At 34.0% G+C, this 17,375-nt stretch overlaps 1 protein-coding gene across 1 annotated transcript in view; it reads right to left on the minus strand.

The window, feature by feature from the left end:
- Nucleotides 1–16,514, minus strand: part of LOC149079521 (uncharacterized) — a 276,137-nt gene extending 259,623 nt beyond the window's left edge. The window contains exon 1 of the mRNA XM_089240166.1: nt 15,983–16,514. Coding sequence (XP_089096292.1) covers nt 15,983–15,989 — 7 coding nt within the window. The 5' untranslated portion in view covers nt 15,990–16,514. The remainder of the gene's footprint in view (nt 1–15,982) is intronic.
- Nucleotides 16,515–17,375: the final 861 nt, after the last annotated feature.

Here is a 17,375-nt window from a genome sequence, read left to right on the forward strand (position 1 = left end):
GTGACTTGCGGTGCCGTTTCAGATCACTCAAGTGGCTCGCGACACGTTGTTAAACCAGTGAAGTGGTCGCGACCTTTTGAAATCTATGAAGTGGTCCGCACTTTCCTAATAATTGAGCGACCTTACTCAAAGTCCGTGATTCCCAACGTGGAGCCCACGCCCCACAGGGGGATAATATGATTTTTAGGGGGGGGGGGAATTTGGTTTTTTAAGGGAGCAATCATGATTTATGAAAATTCATAGTTAATGGAAATATAATTTCCGAATCAAAAAAATTCATATCCAATGAAAAAACATTTCACAAATTAATGAAATGTCAAATTTAATCAGGAAATAATTTGAGTATCAATGAAAATTCATATGTAAATGATGGAAATTATCTCAGATAAAGTGAAACTGCCCAATAATATAGGGCTCCCTATTTGCCTCGAATCCCTGGGTCCCGTTGAGTTTACCCGTTAAGACGCTACTGCGAGAACCACGATACCACAACATGACCATTGAGCTTCATGGGGATTTTTTTTTTTTTGGCCCGCCCTGTTTTAAAAAAAGATTGAAAACTATTTTTTTTTTCTTTTTATCAGGTTATAGAGCTTTGAGCTTCAGGTTTTGGGCTTCCTCTGCATAGATTCTGAGGGTGGGAGTGGGGGAGTACACAGGCTACTTTAAGGTTTCGGAAGAGCACATAGAGAATATCTCTCGCCAGAGAAATTTCCGCAACTTTCCGCTTTTGAGAAATTCTAGGCATAATAATTATTTTTCAGTGAACCCTTTCAATGTGGAAGAACAATTTCCAACTGCTGTTCATTGTTATTATTTTTCCCGGAACCACTGGTGATCTCTTTTCGAAGTGTAGCATTCCGGAAAGCCCCAGTTGAGAAACGCTTCTGTAACGGATGGTATAGCAACAAGCGATATCTATAAAACTCAACAGGCACGAAAGTTATCGGGAAACATTTTCGAGTTGAGACGATTGTTGTTGAGCTTTGTTTGAAAAAAACTAATTTTCAAGTAATGAACGAAACATTGTTGAAATAAGCGATGTTAAAATAAGAGCGTGATCATAGAAGTTTTTGAAATGTTGCTGAAATGAGCAAGATTATCGAAATTAATGAGGTATTGTTGAAATAAATAAGCAAGAAATTGTAAAAATCAGTGTAAACAACAAATTTAATGTGACAGTTGAAATTACTGTAAAACGTTGATGTCAATGAGGCAAAACATTTTTCCAAATTCTGAAACGAAACACTTAACAACGCGAGACATTAGTGAAGAAAAAACGAGACGTTATTGGAGAAAAAAATGAAACATTATTAAATGCAACAAGCCGTCATAAAAAATCGAAACATTGATGAAAAATCCAGACATCGTTCAAAAAACGATACAATTGGAGAAAAAACGAGACATAAATGAAGAAAATGCGAAACATAAATGAAGAAAATGCGAAACATAAATGAAGAAAATGCGAAACATAAATGAAGAAAATGCGAAACATAAATGAAGAAAATGCGAAACATTGCTGATTATTAGAGAACTGGAGTATTGTTAAAATTTATTAGAGACAAACATAAATTAATTAAAAAAAGAAACATTATTGACATGTTTAAATTTTTAAATTAATAAAAGCGGAACGGTGTTTAAATTAATAAAAACGCAACATTGTTTAAATTAATGAAAATGAAAGATTGTTGACATTGTTAAAAGCAAACCATTTTTGGCATTATTAAAAAACGAAACATTGTTGACATTAGTAAAAAAAAAAACGTTGACATTAGTAAAAAAAAAAACGTTGACATTAGTAAAAAGAAACGTTGACATTAGTAAAAAGAAACGTTGACATTAGTAAAAAGAAACGTTGACATTAGTAAAAAGAAACGTTGACATTAGTAAAAAGAAACGTTGACATTAGTAAAAAGAAACGTTGACATTAGTAAAAAGAAACGTTGACATTAATAAAAAAAACGTTAACATTTTTAGAAAACAAAAAATTGTTGACATTGTTAAAAACGAAGCATTGTTCACATTATTAAAAAAATCAAACATTATTGACATTATTAAAAAAATCAAACATTATTGACATTATTAAAAAAATCAAACATTATTGACATTTTATGAAAACGAAAAATTGTTGACGTAAGAAAACGAAAAATTGTTGACATAAGAAAACGAAAAATTGTTGACATTATTGAAAACGAAACTGTTGACATTACTAAAAAATGAAACGTTGTTGATATTATAAAACGAATGAGTCATTGTTGCAAAAATAAAAGAAATTGAAGGGCGAAAAAACGAAATAAATACAAATACAACGCCACAACAGGCAAAATGCCCAACGAGGTGGCTGATAAAAAGATGCCCGTAAAGAAATATTCTTTAAAAACAAAAACAAAATTTAAAAAAAAACGAGACATTGCGGGAAATAAGCGTGACCGTTCGAGTTGATAAGATATTGTTGAAAAACGAGACAATGTAGGAAATCCAAAAAAATCAGCTCTACCGAAAAACGAAATATTGCTGAAAATACGGGAAATTTTTTGAAAAAAAAGTATTGTGATGAATGAAACATTGTTTAAATTAATAAAAATTCAAGATTGTTGACATTGTTAAAAGCGAAACATTTTTGGCATTATTAAAAAACGAACGTAACAATTTGTAATTTACAAAAATCGATTTTCTAATTTCTCAATGAGCACTGGAAAACAAATATCATTCAAAGTATCGTACGATAAAACGGAACTTTCCCTAAAAATATTTATTTATATTTAATTTTAAATAAATTACTATTAAAAAAAAACAACAATCTAAAAATAACGTAAAAAAATTATTTTTTGGTTGCCATTTTTCTTCTTTTTCTGAAAAATTTCATAACTTTAATGGCGTGTCTACAGAGAACTGAGAGCTGAAACACGAATCGAGGCTCGTGATAAATTATATTTGCATCGTATTCTCCTTTTACAACTAAATTATCTTTCGAGAAAGGAAACAATTTTTTGTTGTTGTTGTTTCTTTATTATTTCTTTTGTTCCGTGAACATTTAAAAGAAACAAAATTGTTGATTGAAAAAAAAAATTAAAATTGAAGAAAAATGAAACTTTCATCAAAAAAAAAATTCTTTCTTTTTTTTGTTTCAAATTGTTTCGCTTCAAAATTTTCCTCGTGGAATTTAGTTATTACTTTGCGTGCGATTTTCATTGTTTCTTTAAAGAAAAAAATAAATAAAAATAAGTAAGAAACAATCAGCTGAAACTAAATTGTTTTTAAGAAATTATTTTGTTGTTTTTTTTCCTCGAAAGTTCTCTTTTTCAAAGAAATTTTTCTTCCAGCTTGTGTTTTTTACTTCTCTTTCAATAACATATTATGTCTGAGGTATGATATACTACTGTTGGTAATTTTTCGGGGGTTTTTTTTTTCGGAATTTTCTATTTTTGGAATCTATTGAGTTCGCAAATACAATGTAATTGCCATATTTGTGGAGATAAAAAGAATTCGACAATGGACTACGCATGAATGATGGAAAAAAAATTATAGAATTAAAAAGAATTATCATTAATTTATTTTTTATTTTATTTTTTTTCTGTAAATTTGAGACTGGTAACATCGAAAAATTGAATATTATTCTACAAAACCTGGTATTGTTGAACATAAATTTGTCAGTCTAGCATAAATGCTGCTAAGGAAGCCGTAAAAAAAATTATTCAGGTGTTCGACGTAAGGGCCACAAGTGAATTTTTGGAGATTAATTTGGGCTAAAGAAATAAAAATAAAAAGAAATTTCTACGAGTTTAATGTAAGTCTTGCAAAGGAAAATTGTGAATATAAACTAAGCAGTGCAATGCAATTGAATAATCGACGTTAGATTAACCCAAAATTCCAAAAAGAACACGGCATTGCATTATCAAACCCAAAAGGTAATTCATCTCTAAGCAGTGCAAGCAAAAAAACAAAAAATCCTGTGAGATCACCATAAGTGTCGTAAGCAAAACGGAACACCTGTGAGATCCCCATGAGCTTCGCAAACAAAAATCAACTCTTGTGAGATCACCGAAAGCGTCGCAAGCAAAACGGAACACCTGTGAAATCCCCATGAGCTTCGCAAACAAAAATTAACTCTTGTGAGATCACCATAAGCGTCGCAAGCAAAACGGAACACCTGTGAGATCCCCATGAGCTTCGCAAACAAAAATCAACTCTTGTGAGATCACCATAAGCGTCGTAAGCAAAACGGAACACCTGTGAGATCCCCATGAGCTTCGCAAACAAAAATCAACTCTTGTGAGATCACCGAAAGCGTCGCGAACAAAAAAGGAACTCTCGTAAGTTTATCATAAGACGTGACAAACAAACAAAAAACTGAGATCACGAGAAGCATCATAAACAAAAAAAAATCTTGAGAGATTACCATAAGCGTCACAAACACACAAAAAGAAGGAACTATGAGATGAGACAAGCGTCGTAAACAAAAATCTAACTCCTATGCGATCACCAGAAGCCTAACAAACTTCATGGAATCATGACAAGCGTCATGACCAAAAAAACGAACTTCTATGAGATCACACCATAAGCGTCACATCAAAAAATATAAGTTCAGCATATCAGAACCACAAGTCAGAAATATTAATTCAGAACATGAACGCTGCAAAGAAGATTATAAATGAGGGGTATAAAGAAAGAGATACATTTTGTAAGTTTTGAGTAGCATGGACCTTGCAAAGACGAAAAAAAATGACGTTTCTATAAGTTTAACATGTGCATCACAGTAAAAAAAAAAGAAGTCGGTTCCACAAAGCGCCGTAAAGAAAAAATATTGAAAGTTGGCTATCGGCATAGCAAATGGGAAAAAAAATTGCGAGCGTAACATAGGTGCTTGAAATAAAATAGAATTTTTTGGAGTTTTTGACATTTTTTTGCACCGCAAAAATAGAGGATTGATATTCAAAAAATCGTCAACGATTAAGACAAATACCAAAAAATACTAAAAAATTCCTAATGCATTTCGACACACTATGGGTGTCGTCTTCAGAGAATAAGAGTATCACGCTGACCGAGTTTCCCACTTGGATTGAGTACCAAATCTTCAATCTCGGTTGCTTGGCGGAACGAAAAAACAATACGTCTGTTCAAGCCAAACGTCGTGGCAAGAATGAAGCGAAGGATTCATTCCAGAGGATTGATAGCCGTAAAACATAAACACCGTAAAGCTTCCGCAAAGAAAAAGAAATCGTAAGCTTCTAATCGAAAAAATTTTCAAATAACAGTCGGCTCCGCTTAATCGGATATCAACGATTATCCTGTTATCCGAAGCATAAATTCAAATTGCCATACGACGTTAGTATAGTTCGCATATTGAAAACCGATGAAGGATCACTATTTATAAAACTTCTCGAACAAATCAGGTATAAAAAATGAAATGATATTTACATTTAATTACGATGATCACAATATATAAGATTTTTACTTTTCATTAGAGAAGTTAGCGCCCTCTATTTGCTCAACAGGCAACAAAATAAAATAATCAAATGTATGAATTCTTAGAGGCCAGTGACTATTCTCCAATGTTTTTATTTTTTTAATTTAATCTTAATTAGTAACATATTTTTCATTAATTCCAATGTTCCATTCAATAAAAACAGTTAATGTGTATTAACAGTTGACGTGTGAAGCGTAATATTCGATTGAGCGAGGAAAAAACGGGGAACTTTAACATTGTCTGTATGGGAGAAATTTTGGTGAAGGAGGATTTTACCCATTTATAAGCGAGTTATCCGATTAATCAGGGCTGGCTGTATATATGCGTTCCATATAAGCGCCGCAGAGGGAAAAAGTAAATTTTCGTAAGTTCGGCATAAGCGCCGCGAGCAAAAGCGACATTATTTTAGCTTGATGTAATTTTTATGCCGGAGATAAAAGATGACATTGTATCTTCGGCTCTTAGATCAACTTGAAATAAGTGGAGAATTAAAGAATAAATTTTCAATTCAAAAATGAATTCAATATCAAGAAGACACCAACGAATAAGGCAAATACACGTAAATACAAAAAGATTTAGGACCTTTTGTATTTTCGTGTATTTGCCTTATTCGTTGCTGTCTTCTTAATATTCTTGGGCAAAGTTGATCAACTCTTCCATTAATTCAATACACCGTTATAAGTATCGTAAAAACAATTACCAAATTCTGAATTTCCAACAATAAAGGAAAAACAGAAATTTTGTTTAGTTCACAATGAATGAGCCACACACACACACAAAAAGAAATTGTAAAATGCGTTTTCCGTAAGCACCGCAAAGAAATAAAATTGAAAAAACATATTTTGAATTCAGCATAATCGTAAGTACATCAACGAAAAGCATAATTTAATTACTTTTGAGAAATCATAGAAATTTTAATGTAATTTAAAAGTGTTTTCCCACGATAAAAAAAAAAAGAAATTCAAATTTAATGAAACTGAATAGTAACTCTTATCTCTTCCTATATTTACTCCTCAAATAATTGCTATCTAAAAATTGTTATTGACTCAAATTATATTTTAAATTTGAATTATATATATGTATAATATATATTATTAACTCTTGAATTATATCTGGAAATAAAATTATTAATAACTCCGATTGCATTTGAAAGTGAAATCATTATTATTAGCTTAAAAAACATATATTTCCTCTTTTTTATTATTCATCGTTGACTATTGAAATAATATTTTTTAAACAAATTTCATCATTCAAATTTTAAAATAATTAATTTCGGTGGCTTTTTCCAAGAACTGGTTTGATATTGAAAATGAAATTGCTTTTGAGAGTGTATTTTAAACGAGAATAACCTATGCATTTTTACACATAATAATCAAGTAATTCCCAGGAATATGGTTATATATACGAATTTTCATGAGGTTACTTAAGAAACCCGGAAGGCCGAGCCTAGTCCCATAGATAGATAACGTCCTACAAAGCACTGGGTATATATGAGGTGTGAACTTCAACTTCTTCAACTTGGGCAAAAGTGTGAACCTCTTTCTCTCTCTCTCTCTCTCATCAAACCTCTTTTCATGTCTGAGGTTATGTTCGAGAACAGAAAAAGAAAGGCTGAAAAGGACCTATTCACCTCCATTTTTTTTTTGGTGTCTTTCTGACCTATGGCCTGTTGCTTCGGTTCTTTTACTGTATCAGGTCCTTTTATTCTTTATTTTTAAGGTCTCGGTCTCGGCTTCTTGAGAAAAGTCACGATTTGTTATTCGTGGTTTCCTTCTACCTTTGATGGGAGGTTTGTTGTTTTTCGTCGTTTCAACGGGAGCGTAGTGAAAATTTTCACGTGATGGTTCCATAAACACCGCTATTACCACGAAAAAAATGGACAGTTATCCGAATTCGTGACATTTATTTGCTTGCTCGTCATTAAGTTCCCTCCTTTAATTTACTCTACTGACCTTTATATTCGTATATTACTTGACGAGTTTATTTTTCCAGTGACCTAAGGCATGGATTTTACATTAGTTTTGATTATTGTGGCTTCAAATCGAACACATTACGGCGGTAAACAATTGGTAAGGATCCGGTTTAGGGCCATAATTTGTGAAATTTCTACATTTCGGCTACACAGTGCGTCTGTGTTTTGGAAGTTGGTAATTTAGGATTTTTTCGGAAAGTTCACGGAAGATCAACTGGAACCTTCCTCGCTTGTACATAGTGACTCCCAACTTGTACGCGTTCCCTCTTGGGTACGGGATAGGCATTTACGCGTGAAATTATTATAACGATGACGGAAAAAACGAGTAAAGTAATAATAATTTATGAAACGTCAATTATAGGAGCTGGATGACTATATTTCATCGAGAAAAATAAGAGATATCGCCAATTTTTGCCAAAGAAATAGACGAACGTAAAATAAACAGCCAAATATGGCTGTGAAGTTGTCGAATGAACGAGAAATTAATGGCTACGAGGAATTGCGGAGAATTTAAATGCGCCCCACGAAAAAACCGCCCAAACATGGCACATTTATGAGATTAATTTTTGCATTTAGTATCATAATTATTGCTATGTGTATAGTTTATAAATATTAAAAATTATCTTCATCCGCGATTTAAGTTAAGATTACAAATTCAAGTAAGCACTGTTTTAAATATCGAAAAAAAATGGGACATTTCATAAAACATCGGGATGGTCAAAATTACAGAAAAATATGGGAATGTACCATAAACTACGGGCAGAGGCGAATTTAACGGCGGTCGCGTGCCCAGGGCCCCGGCTTCTAAAGGGCCCCGAAAACCCTAAACTTCACACTTTTTTTTCTAATTTAAGGGGCCCAATATTTTCTTTAGCGCCCGGGGCCTCGACCGACTTTAATTCGCCACTGACTACGGGTAATATGGTCTTCCTAGTTATCGCATAATATATGAGGAAATACAAAAGTTTCACACGCATTTCTAGGGCTACACGTCTCAAGAGAGTGTAATGCGTACGTCTTTCACTCATATCTAGAGATACGCAAGCGTCCTACGCATTTCCGGGACGAAAAAGAGGGGGGGGGGCTTCTTAAAGCATTTAAGCTTGGGAGCTACTGTTCTAGAAGACAAGTATGTAGCTCCAAATTTTTCATATTCGTGGCACCCTTAGATTATTACAGTAAGATTTTACACATTTCACTCCTCCCACACTTAATTGCTTTCGGAGGACTTCAGTGTCACCCTAAATTATCACTACATAGTTTAAAAAAAAACTGTTATTATTCCCAATATAAATTCAGGTATCTAACGTCTGTGGTTTAGTGAGTCCAACGTCTGCGAGTTAATGAATCCAACGTCCATGGGTTAACTGATTCAATATCCGCGGGTTAATGAAACCACCGTCTGTGGAATAACTGATTCAACATCTACGGGTTAATGAATCGAACGGGTGTGGGTTAACCGATCTAATCTAACGTGGAAGGTTCCACGGGACTCTTGGAGTCCTTGAAGTGGTTTCGAGGAGTTCCGTGAGCTTGGAGAATCAAACGATTAACTTATTGTTTTTACATTATTATGTGTTGAATATTGTTTTATAAAAGCATTCTCTTGGCCTTCGTCTTATTGGCACAAAGGATCCATGGACCACAAATGGTTAAGAGCCTTAAGCTTAAGATGAATATCGAGATTTTTTTTTTTACATACATTCCCATGATACAGTCATAAGTCAGAGATTTTCACGGAAACATAATTGGACGGCACTTTTGTGAATAAAATTTTATATTTTCGATCAGCATTTTAAGCCCACGGCACCCTTTCTTCATCAGAGATTAAAATTCCAAATACTATTCCTACTTACTTGATCATCAAGTATTTTGGTGGCACCTTAAATTCATTTCTATATATCTATAGATAAAAATGGTGTGGAAATTCTCTGAGCCTAAAGGAACCAATTCTCTGGCCATAATTTTTTTCCCTCTAGTAGACGGTCCAAATGTTGAAATAAGGGAGAATAACACTCAAAATAATCAACCCTAATCTATGCTAATTATAACTATTAATATAAATTTTCACCTGTAAATCATAACAACCACAGATCCAAGAAACAAAATTCAATAAAAGCTACATTCCACATTTACAAGTCACGTGAGTAATCCCAACTCACATGATGGAATTTCAAATTTCAACTGAAAAGAAAAAAAAACGAGAAATATAAATAAATAAAGACGAATTTCGCCATTGAAAACGGCTATAAATTTAGTTCCTGTCGTAATTAGCATAATAATGCCGCACAGATGGAGCCAAATAGAGCCAGAGCTCCGTTTCCACTAAAATAAAAAAAAATACTGATAATAAAACTAAAAAAGCGATATTGGATTCCTGAGACTATGCAAATTCCGGAACTAAATAAATCAAACCGTTTTCTCTAGAACTTTCTTTTATTCGGCGTCCACCAAACAATACTATTCCTACCGAAGGAGTTTCAACTTCCCCCCCGTTATTCAAAGTGCTTAGGAAATAGGAAATTATTCAAATTAAAGAGAAGAGAGAAGCAGTATGCAATACGTAGGTGTACAGGAGACCTATGGAAGGGCAATAGAAATATTTTTCTACTTTTTCCGCTGTTCTTCTCTTATAATTGAAGTGAAGAGTTTCATTTACGTATGTATTAATTTAAATACTGGTACTATTTATTGAGGGTTGTATTATACCTTCCTGTATGTAATGGATACTATTGTGTGAAAAACCTGAGAAATGTTTCCCAAATAATTTTTCTTTTTTGTTGTTGAGTATACGGAGCAGAGTTTTTTAAATGGGGTTCCGTAACACCGGGGCTCTCCGAAGCACTGTCAGAGGTTCCACGTTTTTTTTTAATGGTTTTTTATTTCGAATATTGAATGCAGGTGCGACAAATATTTCTCTTCCGGTTCTATTTGGATGAAAAGTAATGGTCTCCTAACTAGAGTTGAGTTAATGTGCACCACACTACAATGTGGGGTTTATCCAGGATGAATATCATCTCAGTGTGGTTCCGTATCATTAAACAAATAATCATCCAATCAAAGGCATTTAGAACAACAAATGCTCAACCAATCAAGAACAGCTGCAACAGCAAATGTTCATCCAGTCAAAAATAGATGGAACAGCAAATATTCATCCAATCGAAAGCATTTCAAGCAAAATTACTTATCCTATCCAAAACATTTGGAACAGAAAAAAATTTATCCAATCAAAGGCATCAAGTATCAGCAATTATTCATCCAAATGAAAACATTGGGAACAGCAAATGCTCATCCAATAAAAATATTTTGAAACAAATCATGTTATATTTGGCTGAGAAGTAGGGGTTCTCTAACTTCAGTTGCATTGATGTGAACCACTCTACAATGTGGACGTTCTACAGAATGAGTACCATATCAGTAGTTCCGTATCATCCAACATATACTCATCTAATCAAGAACAGCTGGTACAGCAAATATCCATAGAGTCGAAAACATTTGGAACAACAAATATTCATCCAATAAAATTTATTTGGTACAGCAAATACTCGTCCAATAACAACATTGGGAAAATTAAATCTATTATCCAATCAAGAAAAGTTTGGGAATATTAAATATCTCTCCATCCAATCAAAACATCTCGAACATAAAAAATTTATCTAAACAAGGAAATTTCGAACAGCGAAAATTCATCCAATAAAAATTATTTGCAACAGCAAATACTCATTCAATCAAAAACATTGGGAACAGTAAATATATAGTCCTCCTACCGCGAGATGAGATTTGGCTACGGCACGTCATGTCACGTCAAACGATTCTATTTTATCCTAGAGGGACATGCCAATCGTGAAAGCTCAGTCACTGATGAACTTTTCTCGATGTGCAATCGTTTTACCAAAAAAAAATTGAATAAAATCATCCGATGTGACGTGACATGACGCAGCGAAAATTCATCTCGTGGTCGAAGGACTATACTTCATCAAATAAAAAAAATTTCGGACATCAAAAATTTCTCCAGTAAACATAACGTAAAATAGCAAATACTCATCCAATCATGAACATCCAATCCAAAGCATTTGGAACAGCAAATATTCATCTCATAAAAATTATTGGAAGCACAACAAATATTCATCAAATGAAGAACAGTTGGAACAGCAAATGCTCATCGCATCAAAAACGCTTCGACCAGCAAAAACGCATCAAATATTAATTATCTAGAATAGCAAATACTAATCCAATCAAAAAAACATTGAGAACATTAAATATATTATCCAATGAGAGGCATTTGGAACAGAAAATACTCATCCAATCAAAAAATATTTCGAGCAGCAAATATCCATCCAATAAAGTTATTTGCAATAGCAAATAATATAGACATTCATCCAATCGCGTCAACATTAAGAAAAGCAAAAATATATTATCTAACATAAGACATTAGAAATAGCAAATATTCATTCAATCAAAAACATTTGGGGAGCAGTAAGTACTCATCAGTATAACATTCGCGTGTCTTGTTCATGCTTTCCAGTAAGCACTCACCCTATCAAAGACGTTGAGAATAGAACATATTCATCCAGTCATAAAAGAAAATTTGAAGAATTGTTCATAATCATATAAATTTTTTGGGAAAAAAATTGCCCGGATTTTCGGGATTATTTTATAATCGCCTATTATAAGAAATTGTAGAAAGAAACATCATCCAAATGATGCTTCGATGAACCGGACAAGCTTCGTTGAAGCATATAACGTAACCTAATGATTGAATCGGATCGGATCGTTCTTTCTAATGTCACGGATATAAGGATCCGAAGATCGGATTTGAGGGAAAAGAAAACTAAGAGAAGAGAGACCACCAATAATTGCAAAAGGCAAGAAAATTACTCGTTTGAACTTGCGACTGTTTAGCTACTAATTACAGGATGGGCCGATGATCGTACACGAGATGGGATCCGATTGGCAAAGACTCATTTAACAATTGGATGGCTAGCTCCCGCCGGCCTTGAACATCAGTTTGACAACCGCTAGATTGAACCTTACATTCAATAGGTGTATACAAACTACTTATTAAGAACCGAGACGATAATAATAATGATGATGATGATAATAATAACAGTAGTTATTTTCTTCCTTTGTCTTATTCTTGTATGGAACGTGGAGAATCTCAAATATGGTGAAACCTTTCTAAGGGACCCTAAGTTACCGAAAAAGCAAAAATTGGTCCTTTTTGTGATGTGAACTAATGTGAAAAAATCTCAAAGCAGAAAATATTAGCCTTACATGGACTTGTTTCCTTCACGGAGAAGTTTCATTCTGCACAAAAAATCATAACAGTCCTGAACAAATTATTCAAATATTGGTGTATATTGTTCTTAAATATGGTGTCTTTTTTAAATTATTTTAAGACATTCTTAGACAACTGGATATACATAAATTCCGGCCCTCTTTGGTCGAATCAGACCCATTCGAAAATTTTATACGGCCCTCAGATTAAATTTTCAAGAAATTCAATTATTTATAGCTATGATACAAGGTGTAGAAAATGCTAACAAATATTGTTTGGCATTCGTTAAGATCTCTATAGAAATCAAAAATAAATATCGATATGATTCCATTCATATTTGGTTTTTGAAGAAGTAAGTCAGCTTGTTATACGGCTTGCACATGCAAATCCTTGGAATGGTATAACCCGCAAACCTGAAAGTTTGAGCATCCATGCTGTACACCGGGATTTTTTTTTCTTCTCAACGATAGCCCACAGAGCAGGTATTTTCGACCCGTTGCACGCGAGCACCGCGGTGCACCCTGAACCACCCAGAGTGCTCGATGCTCGTGTCCGATTTCGTGCTCGCGAGCACTCGATCAACAATTCCAATTAAATAACTTGTACACATTGCGTTCAAGAACTGAAATCATCCTAATTTCGTGTGCATTCGTATGTCAAACTTGCTGTAAGAGTGCTCTTTTTTTTATGATGAGTACAGGCCCCATGGATTATATTCCATGCTTCCCTTCTTCCCCTTTAAAGAGAAATATCGCCGATTTTCGGAAACACCGGTATACACTAAGAGTATTTAAATAACTACAGTATTACCATTATATATTCATGTTAAAATTTCCAACATAATATCGGATCATCTTTTTAATACTATTTATGAGTTTATTAATTCATTATTGCTAGGCAACTGGGTACATATAAACTTCATCCCGCTAGTTAATCAGGTCCCACAGAATTTCGCTCGGCCCTCAAAACAAATTTTTAAAAATTCAATTATTTGTAACTATGATTACGAGACGAAAAATGCTGACAAATATTTGTTCATTAAACTAAGACTTCTATAGAAATCAAAAATAAATATCGATGTTTTCCATTCGTATTTAGCCTTCCAAGAAATAAGTCAGCGGTTATACGGCCCGTAGATAAATCCTGGGAATGATATGGCCCTCAAACCCTGGGAAGTTTAATATCCATACCCATGGCCCCCACAAGGGGTGGGCTGACAAGGCTCCGGCCCTGGGGCCCGGGAGGATTTTAATCATTTTTTTTTTTTTCACGCTATAAATTCATCATAAAGGAGGCCCCGTGAAAGTCTGGTCGGGGGGCCCGTAAAAGATCCCAGCCTAGGGGCCCTGCTTCAGGATGTGGGGGCCATGTCCATACCGTACACCAGTCTAGCAGGATATTTTTTCTCAACGCTAGTCCATAGAATCCTAGATCGTATTTATAGCTTTGAAATCTCCCCTTCAACTATTCCAGAGCCTCTTTCAAAGGGAAATATCGCACATTTTCGGAAACACCGGTGTACACTATGGGTATTTGAATAGCGTTCATCATTATTATTCATTGTAAATTTCGAACAGAATATCGAATCATCTTGTTTATTATACATAGCATTATTTATGAGTATGTGTGTTCATTCGCCGCCCCTATTCATCTGGATGCATAGAAACACCGGCCAGGTGGTCTATCACAGGCCCATTTAAAATTCTATCCGTCCTTTTGAAACAAAATTTTAAAAATTCAATTACTTTGAACCATAATGCGAGACTTATAAATGCTGATAAATATTGGTTGACATTCACTTTGACTTCTACATAAACCAAAAATAAATTCATTTATATTTGGAATTTAAAGAAGTAAGTCGGCTGTTATACGGGTGTAGATGAATCTTGGGAATAATATGACCCCAAAGCCGGGAAGTTTGAGCATTCATGCTGTACACTGGTCCAACAGGGTTTTTTTTTTTCCTTACCGCTAGTCCGTAGAATCTTAGATAGTATCTATATCTCTGAAATCCCCCCGCACTATTCCAGGGCTCCCCCGCTTCGAAGGGAAATTTTCGCACATTTTCGGAAACACCGGTATACACTATGGGTATTTACGTAATCATTATATGCATGATAATTACGCATATAATCATGGAATTATGTATATCATTATATTCATGATAAATTTCCAACATAATATCGAATCAACTTGTTCACTATATATAATATTAATTACGAGTGAGGTAATCTGCTATCCCTATTCATCTGGACACATAGGAACACGGACCAGCTGGTCAGTCAGGCCAACTCAAAATTTTATCCGGCCTTTTCAAGACCAAATTTTAAAAATTCGATCATTTTAAGCTATGATACAAGACGTAAAAAATGCTGATGAATATTGGTTTTCATTCATATGGGGCCTTCGAAGAAGTAAGTTGGCTGTCATATGGCCCGTAGGAAAAACCTGGAAGGACTATGACCCGCAAGCCGGGGATGTTTGGGCTTACAAGCTGTACACCAGTCTAACCAACATGATTTTTTCTAAAGCTGAATTCCATAGGATCTTATACTGTATCTTTGAGAGAGACCATCCTTCCTAAACTATTCCCACGGGGCCTCAAAGGAACTTTGAGGGGCACTTCAATGGAAAATATTGCACATTTTTGGAAACACCGGTATGCACTACGGATGATTTATCATTATATTCATGTTGCATTTCCAAAGAATATCGAATCATCTCGTTTATGATACCTAATGCTGTTTGAAGATCCTATATCTCCGACCACCAACACTCCCTGGTCCTTTCCGAGGGCACCCCAAATTGAAATATTGCTAATTTCTTTGAAACTCAGTACGCTATGGGTATTTGAATCATGATTCTCGTTCTATTCATATTAAATTTCCAAACATTTTATTTATGATGAATAATGTTATTCAAGGGGGCCATTAAAATCGAAATAGCATTCTTAAAAGATGTCATACAAGAACAACTAATTATCTCTATTCATCATTAAAAACTATCAATTATCTGTAGTTATTACAACTGATCAGCAATATTGATTCCGTAAATTTATAGGAGAGAAATTTCATATAGAAATCATTGATTTTTAATTGATAATCTCCGTATGTGCACGTGAGTTCTGTGAGAAACAAATTAGTTCATGGTTGAAATCCTAATGTACATTAGGCACTACGTAATTAAAAGAAATCTTCCTCAGAGTATCGAAATTATATAATTTTCTTTTCCCCAGAAAAATATAATAGAAATGCGTGTGACTTACCGAACATATTTACAGTATCTTCAGCTCAATCAGCACCGAAGACGGAGTGTTTATTCCCCGGTATTAGTCCTGTATACGAGACTAAACAAATGCAGTACGTACGAGTTGGCGAGTATTTTATAGTTTTTCATGAACGTTAAGCCTTCGAAAGACTATGGAAAAAAAAAAAAAAACAATAGTCTTTTATAATAGGTATTTTTTTAAGATGTCTTCTCTCTCCCCGAAAATGTGTGTACTGGCTTCCACTGCAGTCGAATATTTACCTACTGAGACGTACAGAGATAACCCTGTGTATTTCTCACTCACTATTGGATGAATTATTTTATGTCCACTCTGCAATAAATAAGTGTACAACACACAAACAACAAGAGGGAAGGTCCGTCCCCCGTTAAAATTAACAAAAAAAAAGACCCTTAAGAAGCACCGGTAGCAGCAGCAGCGGCGGTGACCATCTCGCACGGTGGCCAAACCAAAACTGTGATATCTTCCATTTCTCCTCTTCTCACCATTTATGAATCTCTCTCTTTATACTGTGTATTTCAGGTGAGAGAAAGGACGGGAGGAGAGCCGGTTTCTGCCGACAGAGGGCGATCCGTATCGTTCACTTTTTTTTTTCTTCTTCTTCTTTCCTGCCTCTGCAGGCAGCAGTGGCATGCTTCGGATGCTGATGGATCATCCGCCAGGTGGCAGCATCGTCTATGATCTTGGAAACTGAAAGGGTTGAGTGGGGAGAGTGAGTGAGAGAGAGAGAAAGAGAGGTGTATCATTTCTATCTGCCACTGGTGAAGTGTGAGGGCGGGGTATTATATTCATATCGTGTTTGTAGAAATTTTAAATTGAATTTATTTAAAAATTCGACTCTTTGCAATTTCGATCAGTTTGTTGGTCAATTTATTCTTTTTTTTACGTTTTTGCTCTAAAAATCTTTCTTTTTTTAATTAAATTCCGTTCACTGCTGTGAGCTTTCTTCGTATTTTATCCAGTTCATTCTTTTGCGTTTCTTTAACTTCCAATATCATCATCTTAATTAATATAGTATTTATTCCATTTTCATGGCTTTATTCATTTCTACAATTTCATTCATTTTTCACACTTTATTCATATTTCATAATTTTATTCATATTTCATAATTTTATTCATATTCCATAATTTTATTCATATTTCATAATTTTATTCATATTTCATAATTTTATTCATTTTTACTACTTCATTCATGTTTTTTACTACTTCATTCATTTTTCACAATGTCATTCATTTTTTCTAGTCACCATTCATTTTTACAATTTTATTAATTTTCTATAGTATCAATTCATTTTACAATTTTATTCTGCAGTTTTATTCATTTTTTCGTCTCATTCATTTTTAGTACTTTATTCATTTTTCGCAATTTCAT

This window comes from Pholcus phalangioides, unplaced genomic scaffold (genome assembly GCF_987345545.1).
Source record: "Pholcus phalangioides strain wild (caught in Gottingen) unplaced genomic scaffold, Ppha-v1.0 ptg000012l_1, whole genome shotgun sequence".
Classification (NCBI taxonomy): Eukaryota; Metazoa; Arthropoda; class Arachnida; order Araneae; family Pholcidae; genus Pholcus; species Pholcus phalangioides.